At 40.4% G+C, this 24418-nt stretch overlaps 1 protein-coding gene across 7 annotated transcripts in view; it reads left to right on the top strand.

Annotated features, from left to right (window-relative positions):
* ehbp1 (EH domain binding protein 1) overlaps window positions 1-24418 on the top strand; it is a 409577-nt gene that overhangs the window by 173970 nt on the left and 211189 nt on the right. For 6 of the 7 annotated variants that reach the window (XM_062059494.1, XM_062059493.1, XM_062059492.1 and 3 more), the window contains one exon: window positions 22351-23136. In XM_062059494.1, the coding sequence (XP_061915478.1) occupies window positions 22351-23136 (786 nt within the window). The remainder of the gene's footprint in view (window positions 1-22350; window positions 23137-24418) is intronic. The other variant, XM_062059495.1, reaches the window with a different exon arrangement.

Genomic DNA, 24418 nt, shown 5'->3' with positions numbered 1-24418 from the left:
AAATCTGCAGAATTGCAGGAATTTTGAAGGTCCACAGTATTTGTAGTTACATTGACTATTTGGGAGTTAAAAAAGGTCTGCCCGGTTCTCCTCGGAGAGAGTACACACGGCTGTATTTTCCTCCTCGCCATATCTGCACATTCACAGTTTTCGGCGCAGACTCGCTGGCGTCGCCGCCTTCCCTTCGGCTCTTTTGCGTGTACAATCACCCCCCCCCCCCCCACTCCCCCAAATGCACACTTGCCTCGCCGCTACCGTGCACACCGCCGTCCCCTCTGCGGCCCCGAGGGCTACAGAGAGCGATACGCCTTGGCTTCCTCCTGCAGCTTGATTTCCTCTCCTCGTACACACTCTGGCTCAGCGATAACCTCTGGTGGCCCTGTTAGGCATGAATGCTACCCTGTTGACAATAACCACAGCCAGGCGCATATCTGCTACCTGCCCCCCCCCCCTCCAGGTGTTCAAGTAGCCCCAAAGAAATTGGCTAGATATAGGTAATGTGGGAATATGCGGTAGAAGGTGATAGCAGGAGAATGGCCGCCTCTCCAGCGACTGCTGCATCATGAGATGTTCCTCACACAGTTACATACTTGCCTTCAGATTGTGTTCATTTGTGCCCACCTCAGATAGTGAGATGTTCTTCACGCTGAATTCTCCCCGCCAGCCCCGGATCTGTCCTTTTTGTCAAGGCGGTCCTCCAAAAATGACCTTTCCATTGCTTCCATCTTGGTGTCATCACCAACGCTGTACTTTTTCTTTTCTTTTTTTTCCCCCCTCCTCTCCGGAATAATCCTAGTCGTTATGGCTTGTCCTGCTGAGAGACGCCCAGAGTCCTGCTCGGGAGCCATTTTCAAACAATAATAAAAGTTGGACTAAAAACTAGAGATGTCCGATAATGGCTTTTTTGCCGATATTCAATATTGTCCAACTCTTAATTACCGATTCCGATATCAACCGATACCGATATATATATACAGTCGTGGAATTAACACATTATTATGCCTAATTTTGTTGTGATGCATTAAACAATGTAACAAGGTTTTCCAAAATAAATCAACTCAAGTTATGGACAAAAATGCCAACATGGCACTGCCATATTTATTATTGAAGTCACAAAGTGCATTATTTTATTTTTTTTCATGCCTCAAAACAGCAGTTTGGAATTTGGGACATGCTCTCCCTGAGAGAGCATGAGGAGGTTGAGGTGTATATTGTAGCGTCCCGGAAGAGTTAGTGCTGCAAGGGGTTCTGGGTACCGTATTTTCCGCACCATAAGCCGCACCTAAAAACCACAATTTTTGTCAAAAGCAGACAGTGCGGCTAATAACCCGGTGCGCCTTATATATGGATTAATATTCATATTTATTTTCATAAGGTTTAGGTCTCGCAACTACGGTAAACAGTCGCCATCTTTTTTCCCCGTAAAAGAGGAAGCGCTTCTTCTTCTACTGTAAGCAACCGCCCCCATAAAAGAGGAAGCGCTTCTTCTTCTACGGTAAGCAACCGCCAAGGTGAGCACCCGCCCCCGTAGAAGAAGAAGCTCGCGGATATTTAATTTCATTTGTGTGTTTCTGTAAAGACCACAAAATGTCTCCTACTAAGAGACACGCGTACAAGGTTCCACTGACTTTTGATATTCCTGTGAACCGCACTGTGGATACAACGGGAACACGTACGGTGAATATTCGCACCACAGGGAATGAGAAGTCGTCTTCACCGTGGTTCTAGCTTGCCATGCTAACGGCCAGAAACTTCCACCCACGGTGATATTCAAAAGGAAGAGCTTGCCAAAAGAGAACTTTCCAGCCGGCGTCATCATAAAAGCTAACTGGAAGGGATGGATGGATGAAGAAAAGATGAGCGAGTGGTTGATAGACGTTTACGCGAAGACACCGGGTGACTTTTTTCACGCAGCGCCGTTCCTGTTGACCTACGACTGCATGCGCGTCCACATCATCGATGGTGTCAATAAACAAGTGAAGCACACCGAAGAAGAAGAATTCGAGGGATTTGTAGATGAGTAATAACTTCAGAAAGTGAGCTTTAAATGTTTATTTTGTGTGTTGCGTGACATTAACGTATGAGCAACGTTGAGTTATTGATGTTGCTATTGCTCTGCACTATTTTGAGTGTTACTATTTTTGTGATTGCACATTTGCACATTACATTTTGGGAGTGAACAAAGTTGTTAGAACGCTGGTTTGTAATATATTATTAAAGTTGGACTGACCTATCTGACTGTTTTGTTGACATTCCCTTTAGCGTAGCGTAGGTGTGGCTAATAGCACGGGGCGGCTAATAGGTAAACAAAGTTTTGAAATATGCCGTTCATTAAACGTGCGGCTAATAACACGGGGCGCCTTATGGTGCGGAAAATACGGTATTTGTTCTGTTGTGTTTATGTTGTGTTACGGTGCGGATGTTCTCCCAAAATGTGTTTGTCATTCTTGTTTGGTGTGCGTTCACAGTGTGGCGCATTATTGTAACAGTGTTAAAGTTGTTTATACGGCCACCCTCAGTGTGACCTGTATGGCTGTTGGCCAAGTATGCGTGGCATTCACTTGTGTGTGTGAAAAGCCGTAGATATTATGTGATTGGGCCGGCACGCAAAGGTAGTGCCTTTAAGCCACGCCCCCAATATTGTTGTCTGGGTGGTAATCGGGAGAAATTCTGGAGAATGGTTGCCCCGGGAGATTTTCGGGAGGGGCACTGAAATTTGTGAGTCTCCCGGGAAAATGGGGAGGGTTGGCAAGTATGACTGGGAGACGCAACTTCTCTGTACTTCTCCCTACGTCCGTGTACCACTCCGTACAGCGGCGTTTTAAAAAGTCAAAAATTTTACTTTTTGAAACCGATACCGATAATTTCCGATATTACATTTTAAAGCATTTATCGGCCGATAATATCGGACATCTCTACTAAAAACAAAACGCGCTTTGTTAAAAAAAATATTGCCAATATGTAAGGGAGGAGGCATGACTGGGGGCGTGGTCAATATGACGTCGTCATGCAATTTGCATAATCGACACTGATGCATATATTTTCTTTAAAAACAACAAAAGTAGTACCGTATTTTCCGGACCATAGGGCGCACCAGATTATAAGGCGCACTGCCGATGAATGGTCTATTCAGGGCTTTTTTCATACAAAAGGCGCACCGGATTATAGGGCGCATATAAGGGGTCATATTATAATTATTATTTTTATTTTTTCTGAATGTAAAACAGTTCCTTGTGGTCTACATCAGTGTTTTTCAACCACTGTGCCGCGGCACCGTGAGATACAGTCTGGTGTGCCGTGGGAGCTTATGTCATTTCACCTATTTGGGTTAAAAATATTGACTTGGTGTCATCTTCGAAGTACATTATCATCTCTTATATTAGCATGCTGCTAACGTTAACGTGCCAACATTTTATGCTAGCTTTTGAGCTAATTTTGCATGTTTACACCTATGAATTGTGTATTTTGGTATTTTCCTTCTTACCCTGTCAAAAATGGCCGCCACACTTTGTACACCATTGATTTTTTGATACTTGCTGTCATCTTGGAAGTATACTAACATCTCTTATATTAGCTCGCTAATGTTTTATGCTATCTTTATAGCTAATTTTGTATGTTTTAACCTAAAAATCATGGTTTTTGATACTCGCCGTCATCTTGGAAGTATACTAACGTCTCTTATATTAGCATGCTAACGTTTTATGCTAGCTTTTGAGCTAAATTTGTATGTTTTAACCTAAAAATCATGGTTTTTGATACTTGCTGTCATCTTGGAAGTGTACTAACGTCTCTTATATTAGCATGCTAACATTAACGTGCTAATGTTTTATGCTAGCTTTTGAGCTAATTATGTATGTTTACGCTTACAAATTGTGTATTTGGTACTTCTTATCCGGTCACATAACGGGCGGAAAATGGCCGCCACACTTTGTACACCATTGGTTTTTTGATACTTGGCGTCTCTTATATTAGCATGCTAACATTTTATGCTCGCTTTTTACTTAATTTTGTATGTTTTAACCTAAAGATCATGTTTTTTGATACTTGGCGTCATCGTGGAAGTATACTAGTACCTCTTATATTAGCATGCTAACATTAACATGTTTTATGCTAGCTTTTGAGCTAAATTTGTATGTTTTAACCTAAAAATCATGTTTTTTGATACTTGGCGTCATCTTGGATGTATACTAACGTGTCTTATATTAGCATGCTAATGTCAACATGCTTATTTTTTCTGCTAGCTTTTGAGCTAATTTTGTATGTTTACGCCTACAAATTGTGTATTTGGTACTTCTTACCCTGTCACATAATAACAGGCGGAAAATAGCCACCACACTTTGTACACCATTGGTTTTTTGATACATGGCGTCATCTTGGAAGTATACTAACATCTCTTATATTAGCATGCTAACATTTTATGCTAGCTTTTTAGCTCAATTTGTATGTTTTAACCTAAAAATCATTGTTTTTGATACTTGCCTTCATCTTGGAAGTATACTAACGTCTCTTATATCAGCATGCTAACTTTAACGTGCTAATGTTTTAGGCTAGCTTTTTAGCTAAATTTGTATGTTTACACCTACAAATCAAGGTTTTTGATACTTGCTGTCATCTTGGAAGTATACAAACATCTCTTATATTAGCATGCTAACGTTAACATGCTAATGTTTTATGCTAAGTTTTCACCTAATTTTTTTATGTTTTAACGTAAAAATCATGGATTTTGATACTTGGCGTCATCTTGGATGTATACTAGTATCTCTTATATTAGCATGCTAACATTAACATGTTTTATGCTAGCTTTTGAGCTAAATTTGTATGTTTTAACCTAAGAATCATGTTTTTTGATACTTGGCGTCATCTTGGATGTATACTAACGTGTCTTATATTAGCATGCTAATGTCAACATGCTAATTTTTTCTGCTAGCTTTTGAGCTAATTTTGTATGTTTACGCCTACAAATTGTGTTACCCTGTCACATAATAACAGGCGGAAAATAGCCACCACACTTTGTACACCATTGGTTTTTTGATACATGGCGTCATCTTGGAAGTATACTAACATCTCTTATATTAGCATGCTAACGTTTTATGCTAGCTTTTTAGCTCAATTTGTATGTTTTAACCTAAAAATCATTGTTTTTGATACTTGCCTTCATTTTGGAAGTATACTAACGTCTCTTATATTAGCATGCTAACTTTAACGTGCTAATTTTTTAGGCTAGCTTTTTAGCTAAATTTGTATGTTTACACCTACAAATCAAGGTTTTTGATACTTGCTGTCATCTTGGAAGTATACAAACATCTCTTATATTAGCATGCTAACGTTAACATGCTAATGTTTTATGCTAAGTTTTCACCTAATTTTTTTATGTTTTAACGTAAAAATCATGGATTTTGATACTTGGCGTCATCTTGGATGTATACTAGTATCTCTTATATTAGCATGCTAACATTAACATGTTTTATGCTAGCTTTTGAGCTAAATTTGTATGTTTTAACCTAAAAATCATGTTTTTTGATACTTGGCGTCATCTTGGATGTATACTAACGTGTCTTATATTAGCATGCTAATGTCAACATGCTAATTTTTTCTGCTAGCTTTTGAGCTAATTTTGTATGTTTACGCCTACAAATTGTGTTACCCTGTCACATAATAACAGGCGGAAAATAGCCACCACACTTTGTACACCATTGGTTTTTTGATACATGGCGTCATCTTGGAAGTATACTTACATCTCTTATATTAGCATGCTAACGTTTTATGCTAGCTTTTGAGCTAAATTTGTATGTTTTAACCTAAAAATCATTGTTTTTGATACTTGCCTTCATTTTGGAAGTATACTAACGTCTCTTATATTAGCATGCTAACTTTAACGTGCTAATGTTTTAGGCTAGCTTCTTAGCTAAATGTGTATGTTTACACCTACAAATCAAGGTTTTTGATACTTACTGTCATCTTGGAAGTATACAAACATCTCTTATATTAGCATGCTAACGTTAACATGCTAATGTTTTATGCTAAGTTTTCACCTAATTTTTTTATGTTTTAACGTAAAAATCATGGATTTTGATACTTGGCGTCATCTTGGATGTATACTAGTATCTCTTATATTAGCATGCTAACATTAACATGTTTTATGCTAGCTTTTGAGCTAAATTTGTATGTTTTAACCTAAAAATCATGTTTTTTGATACTTGGCGTCATCTTGGATGTATACTAACGTGTCTTATATTAGCATGCTAATGTCAACATGCTAATTTTTTCTGCTAGCTTTTGAGCTAATTTTGTATGTTTACGCCTACAAATTGTGTTACCCTGTCACATAATAACAGGCGGAAAATAGCCACCACACTTTGTACACCATTGGTTTTTTGATACATGGCGTCATCTTGGAAGTATACTAACATCTCTTATATTAGCATGCTAACGTTTTATGCTAGCTTTTTAGCTCAATTTGTATGTTTTAACCTAAAAATCATTGTTTTTGATACTTGCCTTCATTTTGGAAGTATACTAACGTCTCTTATATTAGCATGCTAACTTTAACGTGCTAATTTTTTAGGCTAGCTTTTTAGCTAAATTTGTATGTTTACACCTACAAATCAAGGTTTTTGATACTTGCTGTCATCTTGGAAGTATACAAACATCTCTTATATTAGCATGCTAACGTTAACATGCTAATGTTTTATGCTAAGTTTTCACCTAATTTTTTTATGTTTTAACGTAAAAATCATGGATTTCGATACTTGGCGTCATCTTGGATGTATACTAACGTGTCTTATATTAGCATGCTAATATTAACATGCTAATGTTTTATGCTAGCTTTTGAGCTAATTTTGTATGTTTACGCTTACAAATTGTGTATTTGGTACTTCTTATCCGGTCACATAACGGGCGGAAAATGGCCGCCACACTTTGTACACCATTGGTTTTTTGATACTTGCCGTCTCTTATATTAGCATGCTAACGTTTTATGCTCGCTTTTTACTTAATTTTGTATGTTTTAACCTAAAGATCATGTTTTTTGATACTTGGCGTCATCGTGAAAGTATACTAGTATCTCTTATATTAGCATGCTAACATTAACATGTTTTATGCTAGTTTTTGAGCTAAATTTGTATGTTTTAACCTAAAAATCATGTTTTTTGATACTTGGCGTCATCTTGGATGTATACTAACGTGTCTTATATTAGCATGCTAATGTCAACATGCTAATGTTTTATGCTAGCTTTTGAGATAATTTTGTATGTTTACGCCTACAAATTGTGTATTTGGTACTTCTTACCCTGTCACATAATAACAGGCGGAAAATAGCCACCACACTTTGTACACCATTGGTTTTTTTGATACATGGCGTCATCTTGGAAGTATACTAACATCTCTTATATTAGCATGCTAACGTTTTATGCTAGCTTTTTAGCTCAATTTGTATGTTTTAACCTAAAAATCATTGTTTTTGATACTTGCCTTCATTTTGGAAGTATACTAACGTCTCCTATATTAGCATGCTAACTTTAACGTGCTAATGTTTTAGGCTAGCTTTTTAGCTAAATTTGTATGTTTACACCTACAAATCAAGGTTTTTGATACTTGCTGTCATCTTGGAAGTATACAAACATCTCTTATATTAGCATGCTAACGTTAACATGCTAATGTTTTATGCTAAGTTTTCACCTAATTTTTTTATGTTTTAACGTAAAAATCATGGATTTTGATACTTGGCGTCATCTTGGATGTATACTAGTATCTCTTATATTAGCATGCTAACATTAACATGTTTTATGCTAGCTTTTGAGCTAAATTTGTATGTTTTAACCTAAGAATCATGTTTTTTGATACTTGGCGTCATCTTGGATGTATACTAACGTGTCTTATATTAGCATGCTAATGTCAACATGCTAATTTTTTCTGCTAGCTTTTGAGCTAATTTTGTATGTTTACGCCTACAAATTGTGTTACCCTGTCACATAATAACAGGCGGAAAATAGCCACCACACTTTGTACACCATTGGTTTTTTGATACATGGCGTCATCTTGGAAGTATACTAACATCTCTTATATTAGCATGCTAACGTTTTATGCTAGCTTTTTAGCTCAATTTGTATGTTTTAACCTAAAAATCATTGTTTTGATACTTGCTTTCATCTTGGAAGTATACTAACGTCTCTTATATTAGCATGCTAACTTTAACGTGCTAATGTTTTAGGCTAGCTTTTTACCTACATTTGTATGTTTACACCTACAAATCAAGGTTTTTGATACTTGCTGTCATCTTGGAAGTATACAAACATCTCTTATATTAGCATGCTAACGTTAATATGCTAATGTTTTATGCTAAGTTTTCACCTAATTTTTTTATGTTTTAACTTAAAAATCATGGATTTTGATACTTGGCGTCATCTTGGATGTATACTAATGTGTCTTATGTTAGCATGCTAATGTTAACATGCTAATTTTTTCTGCTAGCTTTTGAGCTAATTTTGTATGTTTACGCCTACAAATTGTGTTACCCTGTCACATAATAACAGGCGGAAAATAGCCACCACACTTTGTACACCATTGGTTTTTTGATACATGGCGTCATCTTGGAAGTATACTAACATCTCTTATATTAGCATGCTAACGTTTTATGCTAGCTTTTTAGCTCAATTTGTATGTTTTAACCTAAAAATCATTGTTTTTGATACTTGCCTTCATTTTGGAAGTATACTAACGTCTCTTATATTAGCATGCTAACTTTAACGTGCTAATGTTTTAGGCTAGCTTTTTAGCTAAATTTGTATGTTTACACCTACAAATCAAGGTTTTCGATACTTGCTGTCATCTTGGAAGTATACAAACATCTCTTATATTAGCATGCTAACGTTAACATGCTAATGTTTTATGCTAAGTTTTCACCTCATTTTTTTATGTTTTAACGTAAAAATCATGGATTTTGATACTTGGCGTCATCTTGGATGTATACTAACGTGTCTTATATTAGCATGCTAATGTTAACATGCTAATGTTTTATGCTAGCTTTTGAGCTAATTTTGTATGTTTACGCCTACAAATTGTGTATTTGGTACTTCTTGCCCTGTCACATAATAACGGGCGGAAAATTTGCGCCCCCTTCGTTTGGACACGCTTACTGACTGCTGCAAATGAAAAGGTGTGTCCAAGCTTGTATGTTTTCTGCGTCATCTCGCACCTTGCGACCAACACACGGACTGATCTTTGGTGCGGGCCAAAAAGGGAACAAAGACGAGGACTGGAATGAAATGTTTAAAAGATTGAATGGAGACGAGTAGCTGAGTGCGGTAAAGAGAGGCGGTGGTGTTATTAGGATGTATTGAATGCACGGGCCAAATGGAAACACGGCAGGAACCACACCTATCTGCTCCTTTCATGGCTGGTTGATAGACATGCCCCCTCCTCCTTTCACAGTCTGTGAAGAGTGATTGCAATGAGCTCAGACTGTGCTGAATTATGACAGATAAGGACAATCAATATTGGGGGTGGGGGAAGGGGGGGGGGGGGGAACAGCCACGTAAATATTTAGGAGGTTTAAAAAAGAAAAAAAGATGCTTGGTTATCTGTGGATATGCCCGCGCGACTGTCACCTTTTGTATTTGTCGGGAGTTTTCATGTGGAGAGCGTTCCTCCGCGCGCACCTCGTGTGTGCGTGTGAGAGCGAGGAGGCGACGGGGCCAAGGAGAAGTCATTTGGCGCGCCATCTTGATAGCGTGGCACCGAGCAGCTGGCTAAAACGCTGCGAGGGGTTGGGCTGGGGAGGGGGGGGGGGGCGGGGGGTGCACGCTGATGATTGACAGCGATAGATAGCTGTCAGTCACTGCGGGGGGAACAGCGGCCCGGGGCAGGCGACGCTGACATTTAGTCGGAAGCATTGTTGCCGGGTTAATGGAAAGTGAGCAAGTAGAGGAGTGTTGTTGTGTGGAACATGTCGTCCATGTTGGAGGAGCCTCTCACTCTTTTGGACACAATTCATTCATCTAATTACAATAATATCAACCTATTTGGATCCTTTTCTAGGCCCCGGGCAGCAAAAGTTGCCCAGCCTTATTGTAGATGAGGCAATTCCTGAAGGAAGTGAAGTGTGAATGCTCCAATGCTGAAGTTGAACTGGAATCCTGGAATTTTTTTTTTTTTAGATTTGTGGAAGTAGAGCACACAATTCCCAAACAGGCTGAATATTCTGAAGTTGGAACAGTTTGAATCACATTAAAATGGTGGAAGTTTGAAGAATGTCCCCATTGATTTCAATGGGAATTCCCCCCAAAATTTGGGGATTTTGGGAAAAGCGGGAATTTTTTGAAACTGGTAAAAAAAAACTTGAATGGTCTGATTGAGTTGAAATTAATGATGGCTTTTCTGCCGATATTCCGATATTGTCCAATTCTTAATTACCGATTCCGATATCGACCGATACCGATATATACAGTTGTGGGATTAACACATTATTATGCCTAATTTTGTTGTGATGCCCCGCTGGATGCATTAAACAATGTAACAAGGTTTTCCAAAATAAATCAACTCAAGTTATGGAAAAAAAATGCCAACATGGCACTGCCATATTTATTATTGAAGTCACAAAGTGCATTACTTTTTTAAACATGCCTCAAAACAGCAGCTTGGAATTTGGGACATGCTCTCCCTGAGAGAGCATGAGGAGGTTGGGGGGGGGGGTTTAGGGGTAGAGGGTAGCCGGGGGTGTATATTGTAGTATGTCGGAAGACTTAGTGCTGCAAGGGGTTCTGGGTATTTGTTCTGTTGTGTTTATGTTGTGTTACGGTGCGGATGTTCTCCCAAAATGTGTTTGTCATTCTTGTTTGGTGTGGGTTCACAATGTGGCACATATTTGTAACAGTGTTAAAGTTGTTTATACCCCACCCTCAGTGTGACCTGTATGGCTGTTGACCAAGTATGGCCTTTTTTTATTTAACACTTACAGTAAATTTCTACAGTATATCAACTTCAGGTTGATATAAAGTAAAAAAAAAAAAAAAGGTTTTATGTAGGGATGCCGAAAATAATGTTTTAAAATGTAATATCGGAAATTATCGGTATCGATTTCAAAATTATTTGTATCGGTCTCAAAAAGTAAAATTTATAACTTTTTAAAACGCCACTGTGTACACGGACGTAGGGAGAAGTACAGAGCGCCAATAAACCTTAAAGGCACTGCCTTTGCGTGCCGGCCCAATCACATAATATCTACGGCTTTTCACACACACAAGTGAATGCAAAGCATACTTGGTCAACAGCCATACAGGTCACACTGAGGGTGGATGTATAAACAACTTTAACACTGTTACAAATATGCGCCACACTGTGAACCCACACCAAACAAGAATGACAAACACATTTCGGGAGAACATCCGCACCGTAACACAACAGAACAAATACCCAGAACCCCTTGCAGCACTAAGTCTTCCGGGACGCAACAATATACACCCCCCGCTACCCCCTACCCCATAACCTCACCCCCCCCAACCCAACCTCCTCATGCTCTCTCAGGGAGAGCATGTCCCAAATTCCAAGCTGCTGTTTTGAGGCATGTTAAAAAAAAAAAAAAGCACTTTTGTGACTTCAATAATAAATATGGCAGTGCCATGTTGGCATTTTTTTCCATAACTTGAGTTGATTTATTTTGGAAAACCTTGTTACATTGTTTAATGCATCCAGCGGGGCATCACAACAAAATTAGCATAATAATGTGTTAATTCCACGACTGTATATATCGGTATTGGTCATACTTGCCAACCCTCCCGTTTTTAGCGGAAGAATCCCGGTATTCAGCGCCTCTCCCGACAACCTCCCTTCTCCCGACAAACTCCCGGTATTCAGCCGGAGCTGGAGGCCACGCCCCCTCCAGCTCAAAGCGTACCTGAGTGGGGACAGCCGTTCTCACGTCCGCTTTCCCAGCAGCTTGCCTGCCCAATGACGTCATAACATCTACGGCTTTTAGAGAGTAGAGTGCACAACAAGGAGAGAGAGTTCTTGGTTTCTTATGTGGGTTTATTGTTAGGCAGTTTCATGAACGTCCTCCCAGCGCGGTAACAACACACAACAACACACGTCACGTTTAGTCTACCGTAAAGCAGTTCGTCTGCCGTAAACAGCAATGTTGTGACACTCTTAAACCGGACAATACTGCCACCTACCGGCAGAACACTGAAATTCAAGTATGTCTTTTATTTATATGTATAATAAAATAAAAAATAAAAATAAAATATATATATAGCTAGAATTCACTGAAAGTCAAGTATTTCACACACATATATATATATATATATATATATATATATATATATATATATATATATATATATATATATATATATATATATATATATATATATATATATATATATATATATATATATATATATATATATGTGTGTGAAATACTTGATTTGGTGAATTCTAGCTGTAAATATGCTCTCCTCTTAACCACGCCCCAAACACGCCCCATGCCCCAAACACGCCCCCCCCACCTCCCGATATTGGAGGTCTCAAGGTTGGCAAGTATGGTATTGGTTGATATCGGAATCGGTAATTAAGAGTTGGACAATATTGGAATATCGGATATCGGCAAAAAAGCCATTATCGGACATCTCTAGTTTTAATGAATACTTAGGCCTACTACCTTTAATGTTGGTCATTATAGTGGTACTTGAAGAGCCTTCTGAGGTGGTACTTTGTGGTAAAAAAAAAAAGTTTGAGAACCACTGGCTTCGCACATATTGACCTACATTAAATTAGTCTGAGCATCTTTAAAGGCCTACTGAAAGCCACTACTACCGACCACGCAGTCTGATAGTTTATATATCAATGATGAAATCTTAACATTATAACACATGCCAATACGACCGGGTTAACTTATAAAGTGACATTTTAAATTTGCCGCTAAACTTCCGGTTCGAAACGCCTCTGAGGATGACGTATGCGCGTGACGTAGACCGGCGAACACGGGTATGCCTTCCACATTGAAGCCAATACGAAAAAGCTCTGTTTTCATTTCATAATTCCACAGTATTCTGGACATCTGTGTTCGTGAATCTGTTTCAATCATGTTCATTGCATTATGGAGAAGGAAGCCGAGCAAGCAAAGAAGAAAGTTGTCGGTGCGAAATGGACGTATTTTTCGAACGTAGTCAGCAACAACAGTACACAGCCGGCGCTTCTTTGTTTACATTTCCGAAAGATGCAGTCAAGATGGAAGAACTCGGATAACAGAGACTCTAACCAGGAGGACTTTTGACTTGGATACACAGACGCCTGTAGAGAACTGGGACAACACAGACTCTTACCAGGATTACTTTGATTTGGATGACAAAGACGCAGACGTGCTACTGTGACTATGCAGCTTTGGCTTCTAAACATTTGATCGCTTGACCGTATGTGCGCAACTTTTTTTTGCGTATGTACGTAACTTTTTTAAAATATATAAGCTTTATGAACCTTGGGTTAGGTGAACGGTCTTTTGGGCTGAGTGATTGTGTGTGTTGATCAGGTGTTTGAATTGTATTGGCGTGTTCTATGGAGCTAGGAGCTAGCAGAGGAGCTAGGAGCTAGCATAACACGTACCGTACCGTACGTGCGCGTCACGTACGTAACTTTTTAAAAATATATAAGCTTTATGAACCTTGGGTTAGGTAAACGGTCTTTTGGGCTGAGTGATTGTGTGTGTTGATCAGGTGTTTGAATTGTATTGGCGTGTTCTATGGAGCTAGGAGCTAGCAGAGGAGCTAGGAGCTAGCATAACACGTACCGTACCGTACGTGCGCGTCACGTACGTAACTTTTTAAAAATATATAAGCTTTATGAACCTTGGGTTAGGTAAACGGTCTTTTGGGCTGAGTGATTGTGTGTGTTGATCAGGTGTTTGAATTGTATTGGCGTGTTCTATGGAGCTAGGAGCTAGCATAGGAGCTAGGAGCTAGCATAACAAACACGCAGGTGTTTTTATGCAGGATTAATTTGTGGCATATTAAATATAAGCCTGGTTGTGTTGTGGCTAATAGAGTATATATATGTCTTGTGTTTATTTACTGTTGTAGTCATTCCCAGCTGAATATCAGGTCACCCCCGGCTCTCACAGCATCTTCCCTATCTGAATAGCTTCAACTCCCCACTAGTCCTTCACTTGCACTTTACTCATCCACAAATCTTTCATCCTCGCTCAAATTAATGGGGAAATTGTCGCTTTCTCGGTCCGAATCTCTCTCACTTCATGCGGCCATCATTGTAAACAATAGGGAACTTTGCGTATATGTTCAACTGACTACGTCACGCTACTTCCGGTAGGTGCAAGCCTTTTTTTATCAGATACCAAAAGTTGCAATCTTTATCGTCGTTGTTCTATACTAAATCCTTTCAGCAAAAATATGGCAATATCGCGAAATGATCAAGTATGACACATAGAATAGATCTGCTATCCCCGTTTAAATAAAAAAAATTCATTTCAGTAGGCCTTTAATGAAGAAGATGTCCCCCAAAAAGTTGCAACAGCGCTGCCTTTAAGTGTCCCGAGCGCCTGACAAGCTATGAGACAAGGTCCCGGAAGAATAGCGCCTGACACCGAGGCCAGAAAGAGCGCATTGCACGTCAAGACGAGCACAGACCCCGAAACAAAAACCCGTTCGGCGAGCCTCCCTCTCCTCTCCTCCCTCGTCCTCGTGCAGCTCTCACTTTCTCCCGGGCCTCAGCGGTTCCTCTTCCATTCTTTCACGCTCTCTCCAAGTTGTCGCTCCCTTTCACCCCAGACGGGAACAATGCCAGCACGCTTTTGCTCCCTTCAATGCGCGTTAGAAACCCAATCAGGCACATATTCATTTTCTCTCCTTTCTCTCCTCTCCTTTCACACGGGGCACCCTTAACAGACAAACTCCTCTCTGTTCTCTCCGCGCGCACTTTTGAGTATTGATGTTGCGGCCATTGTTTGCCTCCACAGCCGTCATGGCGCAATAGCACGGGGAAATAGGACTCGGGACAAAAGATGTTATAATTGCTTGTAAATGGAGAAACACCTCGGTCAAATGCGCTGTAGTCGTCTAGAGTTTCGAGTTTCCACCTTTCTTCATCTGAAATGAAAGTGTGGAGTCGGATCAACAAAAGTACATTTTGGTGGAGGAAACCGGAATCGGTACATGAAGCAACAAGACAAACGAGAGCGGCAACAGGTTGGAATTAGATCAACACTATCAAGCAGGCCAGATACAAGCTGAGATAGGTGCACGTCTGTCTCGGAATGGAGATGTGTGTGTGTGTGTGTGTGTGTGTGTGTGTGTGTGTGTGTGTGTGTGTGTGTGTGTGTGTGTGTGTGTGTGTGTGTGTGTGTGTGTGTGTGTTGCTAATCTATTTATTTACCTGTCATTGGCTGCGATAATGGCGTTCATCCCGTCTCTGTGTCTCAGTCTATCTGCTAATGTGTGGGGGGGGGATGTTGGCTCTCGTGTGTGTCGCTTGATAATCAAACCTGTATTTTCTCATCAGACTGTAATCAGACCAATTACACGCGTGACGGAGAGCGTGGGCAGGTTGATATGGGGTAGTGATAACCATACGCACACACACACACACGGCGGGATTAAGCGCTCTGTCTCTGGGTATCTTGGTCTCTTATCTGGGACTACCATTCCCCGACGTGACCTGTCAGCTGTCCTGTCAAAAGGTGCGTCTCGCGTAGCCCCGCGTGGGCAAAGCCCGCCATGTCAAAAGCCTGAAAACACACGTTCCCTTTCCCCAAGCGCTGCAGTTCAGTCACAGCGAGAGTTGGGAAGGGCGATCCCGACTGGAACCTCAGAGAAAGGGCCGTGTTTGACTGATTTTCTTTGATTTCGCCCATCGCCAGCGATCCACTAAATTTATCAAAAGTTTTTAAAGGCCTACTGAAAGCCACTACTACCGACCACGCAGTCTGATAGTTTATATATCAATGATGAAATCTTAACATCGCAACACATGCCAATACGGCCGGGTTAACTTATAAAGTGCCATTTTAAATTTCCCGGGAAATATCCGGCTGAAAACGTCTCGGTATGATGACGTTTGCGCGTGACGTCACGGATTGTGCGGAAGTATTGGGACACCATTGTGTCCCAATACAAACGGCTCTGTTTTCATCGCAAAATTCCACAGTATTCTGGACATCTGTGTTGGTGAATCTTTTGCAATTTGTTTAATGAACAATGAAGACAGCAAAGAAGAAAGCTGTAGGTGGGAAGCGGTGTATTAGCGGCAGGCTGCAGCAACACAACCAGGAGGACTTTGAGTTGGATAGCAGACGCGCTACCGTGAGTACGCGGCTTTGGCTTCCAAACATTTGATCGCTTGCCCGTACGTGCGTGCCGCTATGTGCATGTCACGTACGTAACTTTGGGGAAATATATGTGCCTTATGAACTTTACGGAGGTGAACGGTACTTTGGGCTGTGGGATTGAGTGTGTTGTGCGGGTGTTTGAGTTGTATTGGTGGGTTAAATGGACGGGAGGGGGGAGGTGTTTGTTATGCGGATTAATTTGTGGCATATTAAATATAAGCCTGGTTGTGTTGTGGCTAATAGAGTATATATATGTTTATTTACTGTTTTAGTCATTCCCAGTTGAATATCAGATGCCACCCGCCTCTCACAGCATCTTCCCTATCTGAATCGCTTCCACTGCCCTCTAATCCTTCACTTTCACTTTCCTCATCCACGAATCTTTCATCCTTGTTCAAATTAATGGGGTAATCGTCGCTTTCTCGGTCCAAATCGCTCTCGCTGCTGGTGGCCATGATTGTAAACAATGTGCAGATGTGAGAAGCTCTTCAACCTGTGACGTCACGCTACTTCCGGTACAGGCAAGGCTTTTTTTATCAGCGACCAAAAGTTGCTAACTTTATCGTCGATGTTCTCTACTAAATCCTTTCAGCAAAAATATGGCAATATCGCGAAATGATCAAGTATGACACATAGAATGGATCTGCTATCCCCGTTTAAATAAGAAAATCTAATTTCAGTAGGCCTTTAAAGATATATAACATATGTACCGTATTTTTCAGACTTCAGAGCGCACCGGGATATAAGCTTCACCCACTAAAATTTTGAAGAAAAATATTTTTCCATATATTAGCCGCACCGGACTATAAGCCGCAGATATATACGTTGCGAAATGAGTTATTTACACAGAAATATTTATTTGCATACTGTGGAGGTTTCTCCCCTCCGGGTTCCTCGGACCACCAAGCACCGACATGACAGAGCAGTTTCAGGTTCACAATACTGTTTTATTTTTTCAACAGAGTCTGTGGGTTGCTTTTCAGCAAATGTCTTTTTCTGTCTGTCTCTCTCTCGCTCTCGCTCCACCCCCTCTCCCCTCCCCGGCTGCTGCCTTTTAACAGAGCGACAGGTGATTAGATAAGCAGGCCCAGGTGAGCCATCTACGCACCTGTCGCTGATCTCGTGAATGGTCCGAATCTTAAACAGCAACGAAAGTGAATTTAGTACAAAAGTTTTATTTACCCATAATCAAAAGTACAAAGTTGGATTGAATTGCCCATGCAAACAGACAACGTCCTCCGGAGGAGTTGGATGAATCGAGAGTCATGCGGATCACACATAGGAATGGTCACTTGGCCATTTATCTGTTTTCCTCATGCGTCAAGGTCCCGTTGTTTTGCACCAGCTCATTCTGCAAACTCATTGAATCCTTTAGCATAACAAACAATCAAAACATTTTGTAGAATGGTCAGAACGACCACTCGTTTAACTATAACCCACATATGGTCCTTCAGTGGTTCAGAATAGGAAAAAAAGAAATGAGCAGACTTTTTTAAGGCTTTTCGACAGACTTTCTTTTCGGACTTCGACAGACACAAAATATGGTTCAAAAGGTCAGAAATTCCACTACACTGGCACACCCCGCTTCGCTGCAGGTCCGCAGGCCACGCCCCCCTCCACACATACTTTACATGTTTCCAGACTGTGCTTGTAACGTGGCAGTAAAACGGCTGAACAAACAAAACAGAAGTCATCGTCATCGACCCACTAGCTGCTTAAGCTAGCTCTCCAATCAGCTAAATGGACTCAATAACTCCACGGTGACGTTTTGGTGAATTTACTGAGGAATTTGTGAAACTGAAACAATACAAAAAGAAGTTAATAATACCAACACAGACACTTGTAAACGTGTTAGCATATTAGCTAACTATAACAACGCTAGCTACAATACATTATGATAGCATATACAAATATGCATGAAAACACTCCTACAGACATCACACATGGGACGGTTTAATAAGTAAGAATTGTTTTAGTTGTAAAAATGACAAGCGTTGCTTGGAGTGATGAATGTTTGTTTATTTCTTTATTGTTTGAGTATGTCATAGTCAGTTCCATACATGTAGTACATACTATACATACATATCAAATCAACTTTATTTATAAAGCACATTTAAAATTTACCACTGGGATAGCCAAAGTGCTGTACAATGGGCAGGTTAAAAATAATACGAGAACCGAGCAAACACAACACAACACACACAGAACACGATAAAAAATAAATAAATAAAATATAAACACGTAAAAACAGGTTCACAGCAGGTGTATTATGGGGCGCCATTGCCGGATGGATATCACTCAGTGTTAAAAGCCATGGAATAAAAGTATGTTTTTAAGAGAGATTTAAAAACAGGAAGAGAGGAGGCTTGTCTAACACTCAGAGGTAGGTCGTTACAGAGCTTGGGAGCAGCAGCAGCGAAAGCTCTGTCACCTCTAAGCTTCAGCCTTGTGTCCGGGACCGTCAGTAGCAGCTGATCGGCTGATCTTAGGGATCGGGTGGGGCAGTAAGGCTGAAGGAGGTCGGAGAGATATGTTGGCGCGAGGTTGTTAAGACATTTAAAACCAAATAAAAGGAGTTTAAAATTGATTCTGTAACGCACAGGGAGCCAGTGAAGGGACGCTAATATAGGGGTGATGTGCTCACGTCTGCGGGTCTGTGTTAGCAGACGAGCAGCAGAGTTCTGCACGAGCTGCTGGCCTGGCTAATGCCTACATACAGGGCATTGCAGTAGTCTAAACGAGTCGAGATAAAGGCGTGGATTAATTTCTCGAGATCATGTCCTGATAGAAGCGGTTTCACTTACGCTACTTGGCGTAATTGATAAAAGCTTTTTTGTACGACGCTGCTGATTTGTTTTTCGAATTTAAAATCTGAGTCGAACTTTACCCCCAGGTTTGTGACACAGTCGCTGAGATACGGGGTCAGAGTGCCGAGGTCAACGTTGGGGGAGGGGGAGCGACTTGGACCGAACAACATAACTTCTGTTTTGTCTTCATTTAGGCTCAGGAAGTTAGCTGAAAGCCAGGCTTTGATGTCGTGCAGGCAGTCAATAAGACGTTGAACCGTGTTATTTTGTGCCATGGGAAAATAAATCTGGCAATCATCGGCATAAAAATGAAATGCAATATCGTACTTCCTAAAAATAGAACCAAGGGGGAGAAGGTAAAGCGCAAATAAGATTGGGGCAAGGATTGAGCCCTGGGGAACCCCATGTGGTAAAGGAGCTGTGGAAGACATAAAACGGTCTATTTTTACACAAAAACTCCTGTCGGTTAAGTACGACCGGAACCAGTTGAAGGCGGCGCCCTTGATGCCCACACAGTTCTCAAGACGAGTGATTATGGTGGCGTGGTCGACGGTGTCGAAAGCAGCAGACAGATCTAAAAGCACCAGGACAACATATTTACCAGAATCAGTTGACAGGAGGATATCGTTAAAAACTTTTAGAAGCGCTGACTCTGTGCTGTGGAGGGCTTTAAAACCGGACTGGAACAACTCAGTGATACCATTATCCTCTAAGAAGGGCAACAATTGACTGTAGACAACCTTCTCTAATATTTTAGAAATGTATGGAAGATTAGAGATAGGTCTAAGGTTAGAGAGGAGAGAGGGGTCGAGGCTTGGTTTTTTAAGTAGAGGTCGTACCACTGCATGTTTAAACTCTACTGGAACTATTCCAGAAGAGAGGCTACTATTGATAATGTTATCTCCAGAGAACAGTCTTGTGCTCAATGGCAATGTTATTTCATATGAAAAATTAAGAAATTAAAATTAAATTAAATTAAACATATCTTCAGACCTTCGTAACTTAGACTCAATATTCCTCTTCAAATCAAGACTCAAAACGCACCTATTCCTGACTGCGTATTCATTGTAAATCTTATCGATCTTTGTTGTTGTTGTTGTTGTTTTTATCCAATTTGTTTTGATTTTGTACGGTGTCCAGAAAGGCGCCTTATAAGTAAAATGTATTATTATTTTTATTATTATCTCAAAAGGGTAAAGAGAAGAAGTATACACTTTTTGAATTCCCCCTTTTTTACATAGTTAACTTTCACTAATAACCAGTTTCCAATGAATGAAGGATCCATACGAGTAGAAACGCCACGGACGGTATTACTTTTGGTCCAAAGCATTAAAACAGGAAGTACATTTTCAAGCCGCAACACATGCAGTGAGCAAACTAGTCCAAAAGATGGCACAATAGAGCAAACAAAAACACGCCATTTCAGTCCTCTGCTTGGGTTTAACGAAAACTATTTTACACAAAACATTATGGCCATTGTCAGGTTCAAACACTGATGACATCTATTAAACAAGACAAGAAGCAAGGAATTAAACAGAGACAGAATTAAATGTGGCTCAATTGAGGAGAGACATCTGGACTGTACTCTTTGTACAGTCTCACCACGCTCTGACGAAAGATTGTACGCCTCCTCTTTTATTTGGACTTTCCCTGATTACATGGCAACAGCTGTTTCTAAGGGACGGGGGTCGTAAACATCCATCGCCTTTGATTACAAACAGTTGAAAGAAAAGGTCGTAAAACAGTTCAAAGAAGAGGTCCCTGGAGGGGAGTCAGGTCCTGCTTCCTCTTCGCTTTGTAGATCTCGGGTCTGTTGATTACAATACATCAAAGAAACAGAACACCTTCCTGTTGCTTCCCATCCTACACGGTGGAGTTTTACAAGCCTTCTTCTTGGTAGGATCAAAGACAGCTTTTGTCTTCTCGCCGGGAACTCATGGCAACAAAGTTTTGTGATAACTTAGATACAATTATTCTGACAGCCATTAGCAAAGAAAAATCCATAAATTTGCCATCTCTCCAAAATAATTCCACTGAACAGCGTTCTTCCTGCAAGTCCAAAGTTTATTTCCATTGTCAAGTATGTTGTGATAGAAACACAAGAAATAAGACCTAAGTTGTCCTCGCATACTGTAATGGCGACTGAAACTTTGAATACACATTTTTAGAAACGCCCCAACTGTGTTCGACCAATCAGCATTCTACAGCACGGCCCGCCATTTCAAGGTTCCTGGGAATTCCCGAAAGTCCCACCTCTAAACACAGTTCCTGAAGAAGTAAATCTACCTGGGTAGTTGGTGGAAACACAAGGGGGTATTTTGTTTACCTGTGTAAATAAGAAAGTTCATTACTGTGGTGTAAAAAGTTAAGTTAAAAAAAAAAAGGTTTTCTGTCAAAGACAACTTTGTTTTTTATAGTAAAACTGAAATATGCAGTATTTAGTAATTAGAGCCTTAAAAGATCAATAATGCAGGACACCGTTGATTTTAATTATTTAATATTTTTGAGTAATCACAGTGAAAAGTTAAATAAAATCCTACTAAATATATTTGGGATCCAAAAGGTCCCCCACTCAATAAAGTGATACATTTGTATTAGTTTTTTTTTTACTTTTAACACTTAAATTACGAGATCAACTTCAGATATATCTGTCCATTTTACGTTTGAACTATTATTTTGTTTGTTTTATGCCCTTTTGTCGAATACAACTTTGATGTTTTTATATGGCAACCACACAGTATATGCAATATTTTTTCCACATAAAACATTTTAAAGTGATATTTTTTAACTAATAATTCATTATAACATAGATTTTTAGTCTTTTTTTTTTTATTTTTAGCAATGGCGAAAAAAAGAAAAACAAACAAAGACAAAAGGAAAAAAAACAGCCTGCATGGCAGCTTTGTGTCAACATTGCAACTTTTTCTTGTTAGATTTCACCTCATTCCACTTTTTTAAAATGTTTTTTTTAATTTTTGCAATTTTTGCAGAATGTGTGGCGGGCCGGTAAACAATTAGCTGCGGGCCGCACTTTGGACACCCCTGATTTATTGGGATCATTTGGCAATAGAAAGGTCAAACTTAACTGAAACTAACTCAATCCCCTGGTGGAACTGTGAGCCATCTCCCCTTCACAGCCACATCAGTCCTTCTTAGACATCCTGCATGTCACCCTTCGTCTAACTTGAGCTCCTTTGCTTGTTTCCTTGCTGGCAGGCGTACGACGTTTTCGCCAGCCTGGGCATCTCGCGCCTCCTGGAGCCGTCAGACATGGTGCTGCTGGCCATCCCCGACAAGCTGACCGTGATGACCTACCTCTACCAGATCCGGGCGCACTTCTCCGGCGAGGAGCTCAACGTGGTGCAGATCGAGGCCAACAGCAGCCGCAGCACCTACAAGGTGGGCGACTTCGAGACGGACACCAACGCCTCCATAGACCAAGACAAGTTCTACGCCGAGCTCAACGACGTGCAGACGCGCTCCCAGGATGCCGACTCTGCCGCTGCCGCTGAAAACACTCAATCAAACGGCTCCAAAAGTATGGAAGAGGGAGCAGCGACAGAACTCGGAGGTGAAGTGGAAGTCACAGCGCCTTCGGTAGGCGTGAAAACATCAGCGCCTCCTCAGTCTTCAGCTCCTGTGCCGTCACGCCGCACAGCAGCCGACTCTCCTCGGGTGACATCATCAGGCTCTGAAGACCGGGGCAGCCTACTGAAAGCCAAAACTTTGGACCTCTCCGATCTACCGCAAAAGTTAGAGAGGGACTTGGGCGAGGAAAGACAGCGGGGGGACAAGCAAATAATCCAAGGGGGTACGGAGGTGGGGTCCACTACCCAAACGGGGGCTCCCTCCGTCTCGCCCGTCCATCAGAAATTGGGCTTCTCTTACAACCAGGATGCCGACCTCATCAAGAAGAAAAGGGCCAGCCTGCGTCACTCAGAGTCCGAGCCCACGTCGGATACAAGCTCTCCAGTCAACCACACGGACTCCCAATCCAAAAAGGTATTTGCTGCACTTGTGAAACCTTAAAGTACCCACTATGAGCCGCACCCACTAAATTTTAGAAAGACATTTTCCATATATAAGCCGCACCGGAATATAAGCCGCAGATATATACGTTGTGAAACGAGTTATTTACACAGAAATATTTTGTAAATGTTTATCCATATAGCTTTGAGCGATATTTCGCGCATCTACTTTGTTTTAGCAATCAAGAATATTTCAGTTGTTTTTATTAGGGATGTCCGATAATGGCTTTTTGCCGATATCCGATATTCCGATATTGTCCAACTCTTAATTACCGATACCGATTTGAACCGATACCGATATATACAGTCGTGGAATTAACACATTATTATGCCTAATTTGGACAACCAGGTCTGGTGAAGATAAGGTCCTTTTTTTAAAAATTTATAAAATAAGATAAATAAATAAAAACATTTTCTTAAATAAAAAAGAAAGTAAAACAATATAAAAACAGTTACATGGAAACTAGTAATTAATGAAAATGAGTAAAATTAACTGTTAAAGGTTAGTACTATTAGTGGACCAGCAGCACGCACAATCATGTGTATCCCTTGCAAACTGTATTGATATATATTGCTATATAATGTAGGAACCAGAAATATTAATAACAGAAAGAAACAACCCATTTGTGTGAATGGGGGAGGGAGGTTTTTTGGGTTGGTGCACTAATTGTAAGTGTATCTTGTGTTTTTTATATTGATTTAATTTTAAAAAAACAAAAACGATACCGATAATTTAAAAAAACGATACCGATAATTTCCGATATTACATTTTAAAGCATTTATCTGTATTTATAGGATAAAAACTAGAGATGTCTAGTTAAGAAGTCCGATAATATCGGCAGGCCGATATTATCGGACATCTCTAGTTTTTATCCTTCTTTGTGGGGACATTGTTGATTGTCATGTCATGTTTGTGGACGCCGTCTTTGCTCCACAGTAAGTCTTTACTGTCGTCCAGCATTCTGTTTTTGTTTACTTTGTAGCCAGTTCAGTTTTAGTTTTGTTTTGCATAGCCTTCCCTAAGCTTCAATGACTTTTCTAAGGGACACTCACCTATTGTTTATATTTGGTTTAAGCATTAGACACCTTTTTACCTGCACTCTGCCTCCCGCTGTTTCCGACAGCTACAAAGCAATTAGCTACCGGCTGCCACCTACTGATATGGAAGAGTATTACACGGTTACTCTGCCGAGCTCTAGACAGCACCGACACTCAACAACAACACATAATTTGCAGACTATAATTACTGGTTTGCA

This window comes from Entelurus aequoreus, linkage group LG09, assembly GCF_033978785.1.
Source record: "Entelurus aequoreus isolate RoL-2023_Sb linkage group LG09, RoL_Eaeq_v1.1, whole genome shotgun sequence".
NCBI lineage: Eukaryota > Metazoa > Chordata > Actinopteri > Syngnathiformes > Syngnathidae > Entelurus > Entelurus aequoreus.
Note: the sequence above shows the minus strand (reverse complement) of the source record. Positions and strands in the feature narration are given on the sequence as shown.